A 17660-nucleotide genomic window follows, 5' to 3' on the forward strand; every position below is an offset into this window, starting at 1 on the left:
ACAGGACTGTGAAAGTCATAATGCAGTAAACCTAGTTATTTTACTATAAACTGACTCAAGTTTCCTAGAACTGTTAATCTTAAAACGCAAAAAGCGTTATGTTTTTCTGGGATTTTAAATGTTGCTAGAAGTAAATGAGTCTCTCTAATTCCTGTTACCCCGAGGTTTGAGTCAGCAAATTCAATGTCCTCATCTATACAGTAAAACTTACGAGGACTAGGGGAACTCCAAGCCTTTAAATGCCTATGTTAATGTAGGACTTGACACTATCATCACACTAAAAAAATGCTTCCCCTCTTACATGGTACCTGGGCTTTTCCATGTCAGTTAGTGGGTTAAAGCCCAATCCTCATAGAATTGAAAACAAACCCACCAAAACAAAAAAAAAAAAACACAACTGTTTTATTTCCTATAAAAATAATATAAAAAGACCCAAAACTACCATCCCATCACTACAGTTACATTGTACCACCCCCAAACAAACAAAACCCTCAAAACAGTAACACTTCAGATAATGGATCCAGTGGTAATGTTGATCCCAGAAGCAGAACAAACAAACATATGGATAAGTTACTTAGACAAGCTTTTGTTCATCATAACAAAAATTAAAGATTATCCAAATTAAAATAAAAACAACCAACAAACCCATCTGTGGGCACATACAGACAAAAAAAATCCCACATTTACCTGAACCTGTAAGTATCACTGACACAGCAACGCTTTTGGCGTCAAGCACATCTCTAGTGTTTAGAGAAAGCTTGAAGAGAGTACTTAATAGCAGCAGGATTACTGAAGAGGCTTAAAAAAAAAAAAAAAAAAAAAAAGGGGGGGGGGAACCAGGAAAGAAAATATAATTTCCATTCTAAAGAATGGATTAACACAAGTAAAAAAAGATGATACTTCTCTTCTCTGAACAATATACGCAGAAATAGGAACACAAAGTTCTTTATAAAAGCTTTTAAGTAGTTTGGAAGGAATGTGGAATGTTTTGCTTTATTTACTCATTAAATACTTTGAATTATCAGAAAGCCTGCAGAAACGATTATTAAAAAGTTAGCATTTCAGTCCAATGCACTTTGTAACACTGGCAGCCTTGGTTATTCTGGGAAAGGAGCCACAAACAGTTCCTGGTATTCCAGTCCTGGACAGGAACCAGGTCATTTGCAGTGTTCTCAGTGTGATTAGGAGCAGTTCTACTGGACAAGCCAAGTATCTGAAAAGTACTTGCACAGGTAAGAAGCAATACTCAACACACTGTTGACAGCGGAGGAAATGGATTCTGCTTGCTGACCACAAGCTTTTGATGCTGATGAGATATATAGCCTTTAATGTGACCCTGGAAGAAGGAAAAAATACAGCATTAGTACTGGTAACACAATGCTTGTAACACAATGCCTACAACCTCAACTGTCTTCAGACTATGTCAAAGCTATGTGTGTATACTCAATTACCACTGAACTACTGTACTTAGTATCTGTAAGAATCTGATTTATCAGAACCATAACTGTGTTTGTGCACTAATAGTGCCGTCAGACTGAGAACCTGCTCCCAGGGCCCCCTACTGGTCTACTTACATTTCCTTGAAGAGAGCTCTACAGAAGAGTTTCTAAATTTACACTTCCTCACTTTAAAATGAGGATTTTAACTCATCACATAGTGCATATGTGATGATATAGTACTTCCTTTTCAGACAGTGTTATAACACTGAAAGAAATCTTCTAGTGACCTAATCCCATCCTCTGTTATTCCTCAACCACACCAAATAATCTGTTTCAGAAACAGGGAAGTGGTTCATTTTCTTGCTGACACAGTAACGCTGCTCCAAAACCTCAGATTTAATAGAAATCTCTAGATTTCAAGTCTTTATCTGTTCATGAGTAGTTGATATCACTTAAAGACAACATGTGAAGCAAACCCAACGAAATCTGGTTTTAATTTTTAATAATGCTAAAGTGTCAAGAGTCTTCTACTTCAAATGCAGAACAAATCCCTTTGGTCCCAGTTACATTTTTTTTTTGGATTTTTAATTCAGTATTTATGCATGCATAGAAATGACAGTACTGGATTTGTAATGTAAAATTCAATTTTAACTGATTCCCGCAAAAGAAGCGGGAACTAGAAGAAGCCTCAGGGAAAATGAAAACATTTAACTTTGGGCATAAGTGAATTAATTTTTTTCTTTACACAAGAAAACCTGGGATTACTGATCATTTTTTTGTACTAAACTTTCATTCTCTACCTAGTACTTTTTACTGTCTGAAATCTGAAAGGACCAGATAACAAGTAGTCAGCACTTACCATATATATAAGGTTAGCTAAAATGCACTGGACTTCATCAATATCAACATCATCTACTTGCATGAATTTCAGGGCACACAGAAAGGCATCTAGAGACAGCTGATGGGTTTTGAGTAGTAAATATCTGAAAGAAACAACAGGAAAAAATGTCTGTCATTGAGAAACAATCACTTAAAAAATCTGGTTCTTAGAAGAACAGCCTTTCTACAATAAATTAACAGGAATTCAGCTCTGTCGGAGAGAACTAAGCAGCATACATATTTCTGTCTCAGTCCTAGGTGAAACCATATTAAACCTGCTTTTGCAAAAAAAAAAAAAAAAAGGCTTTGTTATGCTTACACTTTCTTAAAGAGATTTCTGTATGTGATGATTTTCAGCTTCTCAAGGATAAGAAAGATTCCACATCGAATAAAGAAGGTCTCATGCTTTGTCAGAGCTTCATTCAGTAGCAGGAGATTGCCTTCACTACAAGGATGAAGAAAGGAAAACATGAGAAGGTGTCACCCAAAAGAGAACAGAAATTGTGTGATTTGGTAGGTATATCCCTTTCCACCCTCCTCAATCGTCCCAAATAAATAAATACCTCTTACTTAATACTTTTTAACTAACACACAACACAACAAAACAGTCATCATACCTTACAGCCTTTCTTACTTCAGTAAACTGCAGAAGGTCATACTTTTTTAGGAGCTGAACTGTTGGCATATGGCCCTGAAAAATAAAAGTTTCCAAGTTTTCCAGGGTGAAGTCAAATGCATTTTAAATGTAATCTAGCAAGCTATGAAAACAAATTTTAAAGAAAAAGACAAATGTTTAGCCACTTTTTCCTTCTACAGAATAAGAGGTGAATAAAAGTCTGCGTAAGACAACCCCCTTGCCATCACCAAAGCCCTTATAGTTCAACTCACTATAACTACCCATTTATCATGGTTTAGGGGGTCTTCGTATTTCTTAATGTTAGGGAACAGTTATTAAACTTATAAAATCAAGACCCTGTGACACAAGGCCTAGACAGATCCAAATTTTATATTATGGCTGTATGATCTAATCTGCAAACAGAAGAACCATGAGAATCCCAAGCATTGCTAATAATACAAGCAGTGCTGCAGCACTGCCAAGTGCTAGCTCAGTCTGTACCAGATTTTTTCTTCACTATGCCTCCATGTGAAAATAAAAATGCCCTCTCAAAAAACACACACACACAAACAAGAGATAGAAAGTTTAAAGAAACAAAAATAATTCACATTGCTAGATCAGGTAATATTTAACCACGCCACTACCAAACAGAAACTTTGTTTTTAATCCCCCTGCACAGCAGAGATCAGATTGCACACAGACTTGGTCAGACTTTAAATTTAGCTACCATCATGCTATGCTGCTGGAAACTCCTTTCTTCGTTGGAGGATTAGCTGAGAGCAGAACTCAGCTGCAGGTTTACTGAGAGCTGCTAGGAATAAAAAAAACACCTATCCAGTATACTTTAAAGTGAGTGTTAATGTTTGGCCTGATTAAAAAAAAAAAAAAAAAAAAAAAACAAACAAAGCAACTGTAAAACCTGACCTTGATCTTTAATGCCTCTTGTACATTAGAACTGCTCCAGAAAAGCCACAGTAATTTAAGACACTAACAGACCCATCACTTTAAGGCACCCAGTCAGGACTGGGACGAAGTTTTTAAGAAGACTTTGTTTTTCTTTATCAACCCTACCACTGATCTGAAAACAACCAGTAAGAAAGCCAATAAATAAAAAATGAAAACCAGAAGCCCATTATCATACCCACTACACTCTCCCTTTACCAGCTTGATACTGCAAAGGACTGGAAGGAGAGCACTAAGTGAAAAAGGAAGGATGGTCATAAACAGCTCGAAGGGAAGGTAGAAGATGGCAGCTTTCAGAAGGAGGTGATAGTAACATTCTCCATGGGTAACTTTGGTAATAGGGCCAGGAACCTCTAAAATCTAGTTCTTATGCACTCAGTTACACTAAATTAATGGTTAGCATAATCCCACTAACTCAGGGATACACAAATGCTAGCACAGCACACGACATAGGACAGGAAGAAGAAGCAGAGATGTGCTTCATTCTTTTAATACAAAGATGAAATGATCGAATGGTAACCAGCCTTCACTCATTTGTTCAAAGTCTAAACACTCTACTTCATGTTCCTTCTGGCATGCCTCAAATGGGAAAACATACAAAGTGCAAACAGAAAACTCAAAGACAGGAATCCTTTCTCTCCAGTGGCAAATCCCCCTCAACAGTCTTCAGCCATCTGTTTGCACTTTCTGCTTCCTTTTACCAGGTTAAAGAAGCATACAGATTTGTACTAATGAATCCACTCATTCCCTGGCCTATCTGGGCACCTGATCACCAGACAGGTACCCTGCTCCATGACCTAAGTTACACTGTCAAGTGCTTCTCCAAAGAACTCAAAAGTTATCTTTATTAAAGGAGTAACTTTAGGTTGCATCTTTAGGAGGGCTGAGAGGAAGGTATGGGGGAAGGAGGATAGGACTTCTGTTTGCTTGTTTTTCCATTTCTCCTTTCCTGTGTTGCTATAAATGACAATTCAACATTTTTTTTCCCCTTACACAACAAGAGTGTATATGCTGGCTCTTACAGGGGTCAGGCACAGGTAGCCTCTGAACTCCAATAATGGAAAACCAAGAACAATACTGAGCATCAGTTTGGTTACCTGCCCCCCCCCGACTCCATCTCCCCACCCCCCAAATATTTAGAAGAGTCACATCTACTCACCAACAACATTTTTACTGGAAGCAGGTAGATCAAAATCATTCTTTTGTTCTTCTGGCTTGAGCGATGGCAGTGCTCAAAGGCAAATGACAGATATTCTTCAGCTGTAGACACAAAAGTACCAGTAACGTAAGTCAGCAACAGAACTGGTTAAAACTGTAACACAAGTTCGGCGCTCAATGTCTATCTCTTGAACATATTATATTTGAAATTGTATTAAAAAAAAGAATCACGCTAATCAAAATACATTAAGAAAAATGCTCTAAGAAATATTGAGGATTCACACAAAATACAAAGTGTTACCAGAAGAGCAAGTCCTCCTTCAGAAAGTCTCAGAAATGTGGTTTCTACACCTTCCAATAATGAGAAACAAATTCTACAGTACAGATTGCTGAAGGTTTCCTATAAGGTACACTACAACTTGAAGAGGACAAGAAAGTTGCAAAGCCTCTGTGAAACCTATTTTACAAACCTATTCTTTTGGATGTTTACACATTTTATTATGCACACACTATATGTATTCTTATAATGCAGGAGACTACAGAGACACCGACACAAATATTTTGAAACTGGGCATATACTACAATTAAAAGTCATATAATCTTATCTCTGATCTGGCTCAGCCTCTGGGCCTTGATCTTTCACCATGAATTTTCGTTTAATGAGTGAAAACACAACTGCACCTTCTACACACATTTTAAGTCCCACACACACATACACAACATCAGCCAGATTTCACACCAAGCAGCAAGTAAATCTGTCTTACTGGTACACAGTACCTTGCTTAAAGTCACTGTCAAACATGGCTTTGCGTCCAACATAGTATCTGTATGTAACCCTCTGTGCCATACTATATTCATCCTTCAGATTTGAGCTGTCGATTGCTCTAATTAAGGGCTTACACAGATGGAGCTTGTTGATCTGTTAAAAAAAATATATATATTTTACTCAGAGACTGTAGATAGACAGATATTATCATACAAAAAAAGGGTGAGTTTGACTTCAAATAAGAAATATAAACCACAGCTTACCAAACTTGAACCTTACCTTAAAATAGATTTTAAACAGCTGATTGACAAGAAACAACATGCCCCACTTTTTGGAATCTTCAATGCCTGCTCGACTGTCACACAAAAAGAAAAAAACTACTAGTACTGGACTTTGTAAGAAAAAATTACTTTGTCCTTAGAGTAAGTTCCCTCCATAGATATTTTATGGATTTTCAGGGTGAATATAGGTGTCCAAAAATAAAAGCGAAGGCCAAACTCATCATCTTAAACTATACCAGCATTATCAAAACAGAACATGTGCTTCTATCTTAGACAGCTCTGCTTCATTTTTTTCTTAACATAATAAAAAGATGTCATGCAAAATATTATTCATCTGCATCAGGGTCTTCACTCCAGACTACAGATAACTCATACACTAGCATAAGTTGCTTATAATATTCAAGGTGAAAGAAAGGTGGGAAAACACCATTTACTATGCTTTGGAAATTTTAAAATTGCCAAGACTGGAAACCAAAGAGTCATCTTTTTTTCCATCTAATGGTAATGAAGCAAACTTCACAACTAAACAGGCACAGAAGCATTAGTGATCTTTCCTGAGAAACAAGGACATAATTGGTCCCTCCCAGCAACATCTGCTAGGAATGTTAAACCTGAAGGGGGGTCTCTCCAGCTGCAGTTAACAGTCAAGAGAGAACAGACTATAAATGGAAAGAAAAAAGCTCAGAAATGCTCATCCTTACCTAGAAATAGTCTTAGTAAGTGGGGAAATCTTATGTAAAGTTCATTAACTTTTAACAATTTAATACTGCAAGTTTTACAGAAGATCTTTCACTTACGTGTCACTAGCACAGACTCGAAAACAGCTCATCAGCAGTTCTGCTGCTTTTTCCAACATGTCGCCAACTTTGCCTTTCCCTTTCTTCACTAGCTGTTGATCAGCCTACCATCACACAACAAGAAACAATATGTAATTCTACATCCTGGCTCACTGGTTTGCAAACAATTTAGTTCCCCAACACAACATTTCAGAAAGTATTATAGCAATAGATTGGTCATGGCTGCTATCCACCAAATCTAGAAGGCAGTCAAGCTCACAGAATAAACGAAAACACTCAGCTGGGCTCCTAAACATGTACCAAACCTAATGCACAAGAGGACCTATTACCTTTAGCACCACTAAGCTTAATGCAGCTTTCAGAAAACTAAACTCAGGATCATCTGACAGCTGAATTTGAACATTAACACATCAACTCAAGTTTTCAAAGACAAAGAGTCTGGCAAAAATTAAAAAAAAAAAAAAATAAATAAATCTTTTGAACAAAAGAAAACTAAAATAACCCCCCCCCCAGTTACCAGTTATGGAGTTTGACTTTTAGAATTTATAATTAAGCTTTTCGCCACAACCAGAGGTTAGATGTTATCTCTAAACCATATTCAACATTTTCTAGTAACAACACACTAGAACCTGGGACTTTCAGACAAAATGAAAAACAGATGTTACAGCTTCAAGAGAAAAAATGAGTTGCCAACACATGGGAAAGATCGATGCACTGATTAATGCAGAACTTAATAAAGAGTGCGTGTGCTGGAAATAGAAAATAGATATTTACTATGTGCTTTCTAGAAGTTTTATTATAATGCTTGCACTGTCCCTAGCTGAAACACAAAGAAGAGAAACAGAAGTGCAACCTTTGCTGCAGAAGTCTTCTCTGTATCTGCATCTTTTGAACATATTAAGGTAACTTGAACTCTAACTTCACCTCTTCAGGTAAAGTGACTAAAAGCAAGATCATGACCCTGACACTTACCTTGGCTTAGCAGTTCTCAGTAGGTCCTTACATAAGCTAGTTCAATTCACTAGCCTGAGAAAACTCATCTAAAATTGAGGTTTGGTTTGCTTGGTTTTGTTGATTTTGTTTGTTGTGGGGTTTTTTGTTTGGGTATTTTTCTTGTTTTGTTCATCAGCCATTGTACGGGCTCAGCAAGGGCTCCCATGAGCATCAGAAGCAGTACATGCAGCTGGAAAAGGGAAATGGAGGCAGACATTTCCCTCTTCGGATGTGGGGAATGATTAGACTACCTCAGTCATCTGTGTATTTCCACCCTTATAAAGATATCCACCAAAGCCCGAGGATAACACATGGAAATAGAGAGTTGTGCGACCATGCTACTCTATAAAGACAGTACTTAATCACTTCATATGCTCTAAGCAACTGCTGTGAGTTGCATGCAAGTCATCAGAAACTCTCTAGTTCAAGCTGTGCATGGCAGGTAGGCAGACTGAGCAGCCTAGTTTTTCAACAGGACTGGAGGAACTCTGTGGGTCAACAAAATCCTAAGCAATGAGTTAAACAGTGCTGAGCAAAATTAGGCTATGTAATAAAGCCTGAAATACCTCCAGCATGGAAATGGCTAACAGATAAAAGTAATGAGGTTGTTAATCAGATCTACTTACATTGTTAGCAAAAATTCGAAGATCAAGGGCTACAGCATACATAATAGGTAAAGCCCTGGAAAAGTAAAGCATAGTATACTTAGTATGTGCAATCATGCAATAATGAGACATGAGAAATATAACTTTTTTTTTTTGCTAGTTGGTCATAAGACTAGAAAAGTCTACCTTTAAATAAGGAAGGATGAACTTTTTGAAAGGTCTTTAAGATTTCACCATTTCAGAAAACCTACACTGGAGGAAGAATTAATTCCAAAACCTTTTTTTACTGTGGCTAAAATAAAATGCCATCTCACCTTGAACAAATTTTTCACGTATTTACTTATGGTCCAGTCTATAAAATTAAGCTCAGATGTTTAGTTTTCATGCTTTTGGACATAAAAAGTCAGACAGCAAAACCAATTAGGCTAAAATTAAGTATTGCTGGGGATAAATAAAAATTATAGGCAAGAATTTTAGTTTGACTACTACGGTATTATACTAGGGAAAGATGAGAGTCTAGTTTCTAGCAGCTCTCTATGATGTACTCACCAGTTTTCTTCTTTATGTGCCTGAAATGCCCGCAGGAAAGATGTATTGTATTTAGGAGAATATAAAATAGTATAAAATGAATATTTAAAAATAAGCAGTTGAATGGTACCATATATTATTATGTGAAAGGGCAGAAACCAAAAAAGCAGCAAACAGGTGAGTCGGCATGCAAAGACACAGTAGGGAAAAAATAGGCACAGCCATGGGCTCCTTGGTGTGGAAGTAGCAGGCAGAAACACTGGCCACTTAAAGACAGCAGCTTTCTGATCAGTATCTTCCCTTTTGGCAAAGTATAAACTAGGAGGTATATTAATGATTTGAGGATCTCCTATACTCTATTTTGAGGATCTCCTATAATTTCTATTTTAGAGCCAAGCAACAGAGTCCTTCTTAGTCCTACAGAAAGTTGAAAGCAGAATAGTGTATCTCTATTTCCTTGCTTAAGAACTGAAATAGCTGGAAATGCACACCACATTCTATCACATTTTAAAAGAGGTAAAGACAACTTTTCTACAGGAAGCCATACAGTTAACCTGAAAACAATATAAAAGATTCATGTGAAAGGATATTGGACGATAACTGTTTGGCATTTATATGCTTCTATGAAGTCATGGTTTCCAGCAGCGTAAGTACACCTGTCAAAGTGCATTAGTGCATCAGAAAATATATACACATAAGACAAATATTTCTTTTTGCTTCTTAACAGGCATAGAGTTTTACAGTTTATTCAACAGACACAGAAATATGATGAGAAATTTTCCTAACAAAATGGCACAAGTATGTTAACACAGCACTAAACTTGAGAATTGTAGAAAATTGATCCAAGAGATGAATGGGGATTTGTTTCTATAATATGTACAGTATCAACTGTAACATACTAATGCTTATTGAAACTATAGCCAAGATTAGCACAGATAAAAAGATTCCAAGATTACTGAAACAAAAGATTATGTTAATTAAGAAATATTTTAAATAAAAGTCTCACAGAATTACTTAGGTCCTAAAGCTGTCTTAAGAGCACTTGTATGACTAAAATTACCTTTTAAAAATATTTCTCTTACTTATTCCACTCTAAATTCTCATGTAGCTAGTAAATGCAGAACAAAAGAAACAGCAGGCATCAAAACCAAAACTGTGTCAGTGACTGTACACAATGACTGTCAGGTACACGTAAAGCAAACTTTACGTGGAGAGGAAAGAGGTGGTCTTTATTGCTTGCAGTTCTAGCATTACTTAAGAGTAATAAATACCAAGTTTTCACATGTAAGCCCTTTAAAGTAACTAAGTAAACTCAAGGATATCCGTCCCCATCCCTGCTGGATGCCTCACAACTGTCTTTACATTCCTGGTCCATCTTTACCTTAAGTGGGCTGCAAACATTTCATCATACGGTGGTTCCAAGACTTGCTGACATTTCTCCTCAGGTGATGGAAGCTAAGTACAGAATACAACAATGAAATACTACAGAAACATGCAATGCAACATCATATGGTATTTTGTCATGGCAGTTTTATGCATGTGCCTTTACTATCTATCAGAACCTTAAATTATATTAATAATCACATCCAGTGTAATGAACTGTAGTGCGTATTCTCTCTCCAGAACCTGATTTGAGCTGGCTTTAAATAAAAGCATCTGAAATGCATACAGCACAGACACTGGACTCTTGTTACTCACTGGTTTTCTCCTTATAGTCACTCCTGCTATGCCATGGTACTAACTAATGTAGAACTGGCCAGAAAGACTTTTGAGACTGTATCTACCCAGAAAACAATTCAAAGTGGAACACAAAAAGCTATTCTTGTATGAAGAAAAGTGAAACAAACCTACCAAGGGATCCTACTCTGTGAAACAGACTTCTGACATTCAGCTCCAATGGAAAGAAACCCATATAGAGAGCTAGGAAAACTGAAAAGCAAAACTAAGGTCAAAACCAGATCCTCACCTGTAGCCTTGGGTTCGCAACATGTGGATGCTTAAATGATACTAACTCTGCACAAAACTGTCCATCTCTGCTGTCAATGGCTTCTTGCACCTTCCAAAGAAAACAACCATGTTACAGAGTAAAATCCAGACACCGCTACACAACGTATTTGCGCATTAGAAGCCACCTTCTTGTTACCACTGCGCATCCACATCAATACCAATTAGAACATTATTAAAGGTTTAAAACTAAACAAATCAATGCTGCACTTTCAACACACCTGTTTTTGAAAAGGGTATCAGGGAGAAGGTAGGGTGAACACTGTTGTGTTTTTTTCTTATTTGCAGGATACAAGCAAACCAGAGAATCCCCAAACAACTTACATGGCTTTAGCATAGTAATACAATTGCTCACCACCCACCGACACCACAACCTGCCTGACACAAGCAGCGATCAGTCTCTTCAAGCAAACTCCCCCCAGTTTATATACTGGTCATAATGTGCTGTGGAATACCACTTCGGCTAGTTTGGGCCAGGTGTCCTGTCTGTGCTTCCTTGCAGCTTCTTGTGCCCCCGCCTCATTGGCAGAGCATAAGACTGAAAAGTCCTCAATCAGGATAAACCATGCTTAGCAACTACTAAATCATTGTTACCAGCACTGTTCCCAGACTAAAGTCAAAACACAGCACTGCACCAGCTGCTAGAAAAAACATTAACCCTACCCCAACTGAAACCAAGGCACATACACACTGTGTCTCTGCTTTTCGGTACTTCTTAAATCTATTTCTTCAGTCTCTGAGCTGCATTTGTTTCTGCACAATCCCACAGCAGTTCTTACAGATAAACTACTTTACTATCCATTATATCATTAATCATCACACTTTTCAGAAATTCCAAGTATACATTCTTGGCACAGTATACTTAGTACAGACTTATGGAGCCTATTTCTTCACCACATCACACATTCTAGGTTGAATTACTACTTTAACAAAATAACATACTTAGTAAAGTAAATGCATACACATAGAGTGTCCACAAATAAAAGAAAAACCAAAACTTGCTTACTTGCTGCAAATACTGATTTATGGTGATGTGCGCCATTAAAACACAAGTCGAATAGGCAGGAGTGCACAAGCAAAGGCGGTCGTATCACATTCTGCAAAACGAACAAGCGTTTACGAGAACAGCAAAGCCAGAGTATCCAACACCGATCCCTTTTCCCTTGAGCCTCTTGCTGGCGGACAGCTGCCGCCAGCCTATAGGAACAGGACCGCAGCCGCGGGGGAAGCGGAGCAGGGCGCGCACACACACACACACATACATACTCCCTTGCTGGGGGAAGCAGCGTGTGGAGGAGCAACCCTGGCACAAAGGCCCTGGGGAGGGCAGAGCACCCTGCAAGCCCCCGAGGGGCCGACAGCGGAGAGCACACGTTGAAAGAGGCAGGAACGCGGTGGCGGACAGGGATACCCGCACACCTAGCAGCCCCTCCGCCCCTACCTCATCGCAAACCCACCCTGACGCCAGGACGCGGCACTCTCAGCACTCCCTACTACGCTTCCGGTACCGTCCGCCGCGCTTCCGGTACCCGGCGCCGGTTGCCAGCCAGAGAGCGAGGCGGGGCCCAGCCGGCCCAGCCCAGCGCCTTGCCCCGGCCGGACACGGCGCCCGGGGCGGAGATGGCGGACGAGCCCCAGAAGAAGCCGCACTTAGTGGGGCACACCAATGGGCTCACCAAGCCCGTCTCGCTGGCCGCCGCCACCCGCGCCGGGGGAGGAGGTGGCGGCGGAGGGGGGGGAGGTGCGACCGCCTCCTCCAAGAAACTCGTGATCAAGAACTTCAGAGGTGGGTACGGGGCAGGCCGGGCCCTCAGTCCCGGCAGGTGTGCCCGGCCCCGCACCGACCTTTGTTTACAGCGGGCCGGGCCGCTGTCGCTCCCCTCCTTTCCCCGCGGCGGGCAGCCTCCGGCCGAATAGGACCGAACAGGGCCAGTGGCAGGGGGGCCCCCGCTGCTGTCACCCGCCCCGCCGCCTTATCTGGGCGAGGGGAGGCTGCCGCCGCGCTGATAACCCGCCCCGCTGCCGTCACCGTACCGGTTTAAGAGCTTACGGGGACACGCGTGGGGCTCCGTGCGTGGGAGCAGCGGCGACCGTGGGAAGCGGTCAGAAAAGCCACCTTAGTGTCAAAACTAATTAAAGCCAGGCGAGGGTTACCTCGCTGAAAGTGACGCGGGGGTAAAACGCAACAGCCGTGCAGCGGCTGCCGCCTCTGCTCTTGCTGGGCAGGGTCCGCGCTCCCTGGCGTGTGCGGGGCCGCCGGCTGCAGGGTCAGCGGCACCGTGCAAAGGTTTCTTCGGCTTGGGTGGAGCTGGCAAGCCTCTCCTTGTGCCAGGCTTGTCAAGCACAACATGGCTCGGCAGAGCGTAATGAAGCAGGGTGAGAGAGATTGCTACAGAGTCCCATTGGGGCAGCTAGTTTTCAACTACCTATATCTCCCTTCACAGAAAGACCCAAATTACCAGATAATTACACTCAGGACACCTGGCAAAAACTTCATGAAGCGGTGGGAGCCATACAGAGTAGCATTTCTATTAAATACAACCTTGAAGAGCTTTACCAGGTAAGGAGCATAGGGGTTTTTGAACAGAAGGAAAAATAGCTGCTTTGGGACTCTCACAGAGCTATCCGTTTAACATAATGTATTTTGATTTGTTAGCAGCTGATTATATTTTCTGAACTGGTCACACTGCACTCCAGTGTTTCTGGTTTCTAGTCAGTTTGCGGTTTTATATATCAGTTCCTTGGAGAGCTACCAGGATCCGGGCCCATGAAAAAGCAGTTTATGTTGGGAGACATGAAAAGCTATGCCTGGGCAGGGCTGAGATTTAGGTCTCTGTCTCTTCAATACAGCGCCTGCTCCAGATGCTGCAAATGGGATATTATTCTCACATATTTTATAACTTCTCTTTTGTATGTGCTGTGGTCTCTTGTGAATAGTAATGTTGAAATATTTGTTATTATTAGATAATAACAGTTAGACTTCAGCGTCAATACCCTATGGGGAACTGAAAAAGAATCTTGATTGAGCAGGCAACAAACTGTCAGTTTACCTGAGTTTCAGATTACTGTTACATTTTCCCAACAATCAGGCTTATAATTTTTTACTCAAGTGTTGAAAAAGTGTTTCTGGAACATCTGGATTGCTGAAGCTGGGCTAAGGAGGGTGAGAGAGAAATACATATGAGCCATTTCTTTATACTCTCCCCATTTATATATGTCTTCATTCTATATTAGTTAATACTCTGAGGTATTTAACTGAAGTAGTAATTTTTACAGTGATCATGTTATAAAAAATTACTGATGCGCTAAGTTGTGCTATATAGCTTAGGTTAGTTGTGAGTTTTCTGTGGGTGCAGGTGTTTGATCTGCAGATGTGGATGTCATTGCCAGATCAGGACTTCAGACATTATTATGCTCACCTAAAATTTTCTAAATGTTCATTTGAGGTAGGTTTGATATTGTCTGCCAAGTGCATACTGCGAGGGACAAGAAATTCAGAATCCTACATTGGGCCTATGGTCAAGAAAATCAGAATGAGTAGGAGAGCTGAGTATACTGGTCTCTGTGATTAGTTAGGGTATATAACATATAGGTCTGAAATGGCTGATTATGTAAAGGCATATTGACACCAAAATGGCATTATTTTATTTCCTTTAAATAGCTAACTTGACTGATATATTCATCTATTAACACTTGCAGGTTTGCAGAATTTGAATTGCATAATACATTTTATGGTTTTAAGTCCAGCATGTGAAAAAATCCTGCTTTTTCATGCCTAGCTAAAAAAAAAACAAACAAACCCAAACCACCACAGATGCTTTGAGTGTTACCTAACTTGTTTTCAGAGGCTCAGAAATGAGATTATAGTAATATGGCCATGAAATCGCCAGAGTACAGACTTGAGTTTTGGCAGAAGAAGAGGAGTGAGATATCAGATAAACTATGGAGGGAGAACTGTACTTCTTGTTTTTTCTGTTTGCCTGTGTATTTGTACAGACTGCATAAGGGCAGTCCAATGAGCTGCAAGGCAGTGGTGCAGATCAGCAAGATTTCTGCACAGTGGGTGGTGGTGGTTTGTGTGCCTGTGCATAGGTAGGTGCTTACTCTCCTGCCAGAGGAATAAGAGATGAAGTTCAGCATCCATCAGAAACCTGATCTGTACTTACAGATCGTTTTAACTGCCTGTTGGTGAGCACCAACTCATCCACAGGGGAAAATTTCTGTGTGCATCAGTTCTTACAATCAGTCTTTATCTGACATTATGGGAGGAAGTGAGAGGCCTTCTAGAGTTCAGTGTGGTGAGCAGAGCAGGCTGGTGTACCAGCCTGCCTTTGAACTTTCTGATTTATTTATTTAATTGGCACAGTGGCTGAAGAAAAACTGAAGAACAATGACAAGGCTTTGTGGAAAGCCTGAAAGATAGTTTTTTTCCAGGCATTAGAGGGAGCATGGGATCAGGCATGAAGGTGCTTGGCAGACTGAGCAATGGGAGGGTGGCAGCCAATTTTTTTTTGTGACTAAAATAGAAATGATATCTGGGATTGGTGGTAGATTGCGCAGATTTTGATAGAGGTAGCTTATACTTTATGGGGTATAGAAAGTGGGGCAGTGCAAAGACTTGCTGAGTGAGGAATGAGTGACAAAAATAATGGAAAAAGAAAATTCCCTTTGCAGCCTGGTTTTAAATAACCTGAAATGGGTCAGCACTGCCCTTCTGGAGGACATAGAGTAGGAAGAGTGTAGTAGTGCAGGAAAGAAAGTTACAAAAGTACTAACCAGACTTTATTTAGATGGATGGATAGGAAGGGCTGTGCCTTAGGAAATGTAACAAACTATCTGCAAAACGATTATGTGTGAATAGTTTGTTGCAGATGTTGTTTTACTTACCTGAGTTAAGACCATGAAAAATGTAACACAGGCACAGCGTGATTGTTTTTTTTGTTTCTTTTCTGTAATATTGTATCAAAATTGAGGAAGCCATAGTTGATGTATATTTAAATAAAATGACATCAAGTAGGTTAGAGTTATTCCCATGGATGTTAGAGCCTATAGAGGAAATAATAGAAGAAGTAGCAATGATCTACATACTAAATGTTAAAACAGAAGACTCTGCTCAAAACAGAGGTTGATTTAAAACAGAACTTTTAGATGCTTGACCTACACAAATCTAGTTAAAGTGTTGTAGATATAATAATTGCTGTGGCTTTTTTCCCCAAACTAGTTGCGTGCAAGAAGTCAAATCTTTTTTTTTTTCAGAAAGAGAGGCAGCAAAACCTCTAAATGAAGCAAAAGGTGAAGAAGGATTAAATTACTGGATTTCATGCTCCCCCCACCTCCCATAAAAAAAAAAAAAAAGGCAGGAACAGCTGTTAGTAGAGACAACACAGAGGTGGTATGGCTGCTGTTTGAAATACACTTTAAGACAGCATTGTTGCCCAAAGGATCAGCCGTGCTTTTCCCCTCATGTCTTGTCTCTGCCCAGGCACTTGCTAGTCCATGTGCTTGGGTGACCTTAAACTGAAACAGTGTAGAACATTTACTAATGCTTTGACAAAGAGTTGCGTGCTAGTATTAGACACCATAATGTTTCATACTACAAAGAAATTAGACGCCAAAATAGCTAAAATCTGGGGAAAACTGTGTAAAGCCCGAGCATGGAAAATACTGAAACTTTGTCCAAGTTCATTGATCCTATAAAAAAAATTGCCAACAAAATGTGACACTGTAAATCCTCTGGAGCAAAGGCAAAGATTGTTAGGTCAGTTTTCGTTGCCTGGATGAAATAGTGCTTTACATGTTAGGCAATATTCTCTGCAGTATCACCTCATAGCGTAAGGGCAGTTGAGGTAAAGTTGGCGGAAAAGACAGATGGATTTTTAGTTCTGAAAATCATGTCCAGTTCCTTTGGATAATTTTATATGAAGCTCTGAATGGCCAAAAATTCTTACTGTAAACTTTGCAGTTCTCACAGAACATTTGGCTGTCTTCATTGTGATTCATTTCAGATGCTATGGTCTATTAATAAAATAATTTATTGAAATACAGCACACAAGTTAAAATAAAGTGTGCCTGGAACAAAGTCTAAATATAGGCAGTGGTATCAAGCAAGGCTACATTTTCTCTTTGGCATTCTCATTGAGTTTCTCGTGAGGAAAAAATGTTAGTGTAAGACACTGAATAGCTGAACAGCAGTGTTCTAGAGGTGGCCAGAGCTGTCTCAGTGTAGTCTAGGTCAGCTGCATAACAACTCAACTTACATTAACAGAGTGGCCACAAGAATGTTTGCGTTTGGGCAGAATCAGTCTTCTTATTCAACTGTGCATGAATACTCAACTAAATCCCAGAAGGACCTAATAAATAAAGTCAAGTCTTTATTTAATGGTTTTTAATAGTTAATGTGGGTGTTGTATTGGGTTTGTTGGTTTGGGGTTTGTTGTGTGTGTGTATGTGTGGTTTGGGGTTTGTTTTTTTTTTTTCCTCTCAGTTTATGTACATTACCATAATAACTGTGTGACTCAGTGGAAATATTCAGAAAGAAGTAAGTTAATAAAATGACAGGAAAACAGCTGTATTCATTTACCACTTAAAGCAAGTGGTTGAAATGTCTACCTTAAAGTTATTAAGAAGTTAA

At 39.7% G+C, this 17660-nt stretch overlaps 2 protein-coding genes across 6 annotated transcripts in view; one reads left to right on the plus strand and one right to left on the minus strand.

Annotated features, from left to right (window-relative positions):
• Window positions 1-942: 942 nt before the first annotated feature.
• On the minus strand, window positions 943-12147 carry PCID2 (PCI domain containing 2). The gene is made up of 14 exons (XM_057422283.1): window positions 12036-12147; window positions 10992-11081; window positions 10407-10480; window positions 9614-9681; window positions 9047-9086; window positions 8519-8573; window positions 6900-7003; window positions 6101-6176; window positions 5833-5974; window positions 5057-5157; window positions 2936-3009; window positions 2638-2763; window positions 2299-2422; window positions 943-1336 (listed from the first exon to the last, which is right to left on the minus strand). The coding sequence occupies exons 1-14, from the start codon at window positions 12069-12071 to the stop codon at window positions 1247-1249; spliced, it is 1200 nt and encodes a 399-aa protein (XP_057278266.1). The 5' UTR covers window positions 12072-12147; the 3' UTR covers window positions 943-1246.
• A 443-nt stretch (window positions 12148-12590) lies between these two features.
• The window catches only part of CUL4A (cullin 4A), a 39146-nt gene continuing 34076 nt past the window's right edge, over window positions 12591-17660 (plus strand). For all 5 annotated transcript variants that reach the window (XR_008973909.1, XR_008973910.1, XM_057422311.1 and 2 more), the window contains exons 1-2: window positions 12591-12815; window positions 13474-13589. Coding sequence is in view for 3 of the 5 variants with exons in the window: in XM_057422311.1 (XP_057278294.1) it covers window positions 12650-12815; window positions 13474-13589 (282 nt within the window). In the remaining 2 variants the exon portion in view is untranslated. The remainder of the gene's footprint in view (window positions 12816-13473; window positions 13590-17660) is intronic.

This window comes from Pezoporus wallicus, unplaced genomic scaffold (assembly GCF_028554395.1).
Source record: "Pezoporus wallicus isolate ANWC-B61680 ecotype Strahan unplaced genomic scaffold, APGP_CSIRO_Pwel_v1 contig_5785, whole genome shotgun sequence".
NCBI lineage: Eukaryota > Metazoa > Chordata > Aves > Psittaciformes > Psittacidae > Pezoporus > Pezoporus wallicus.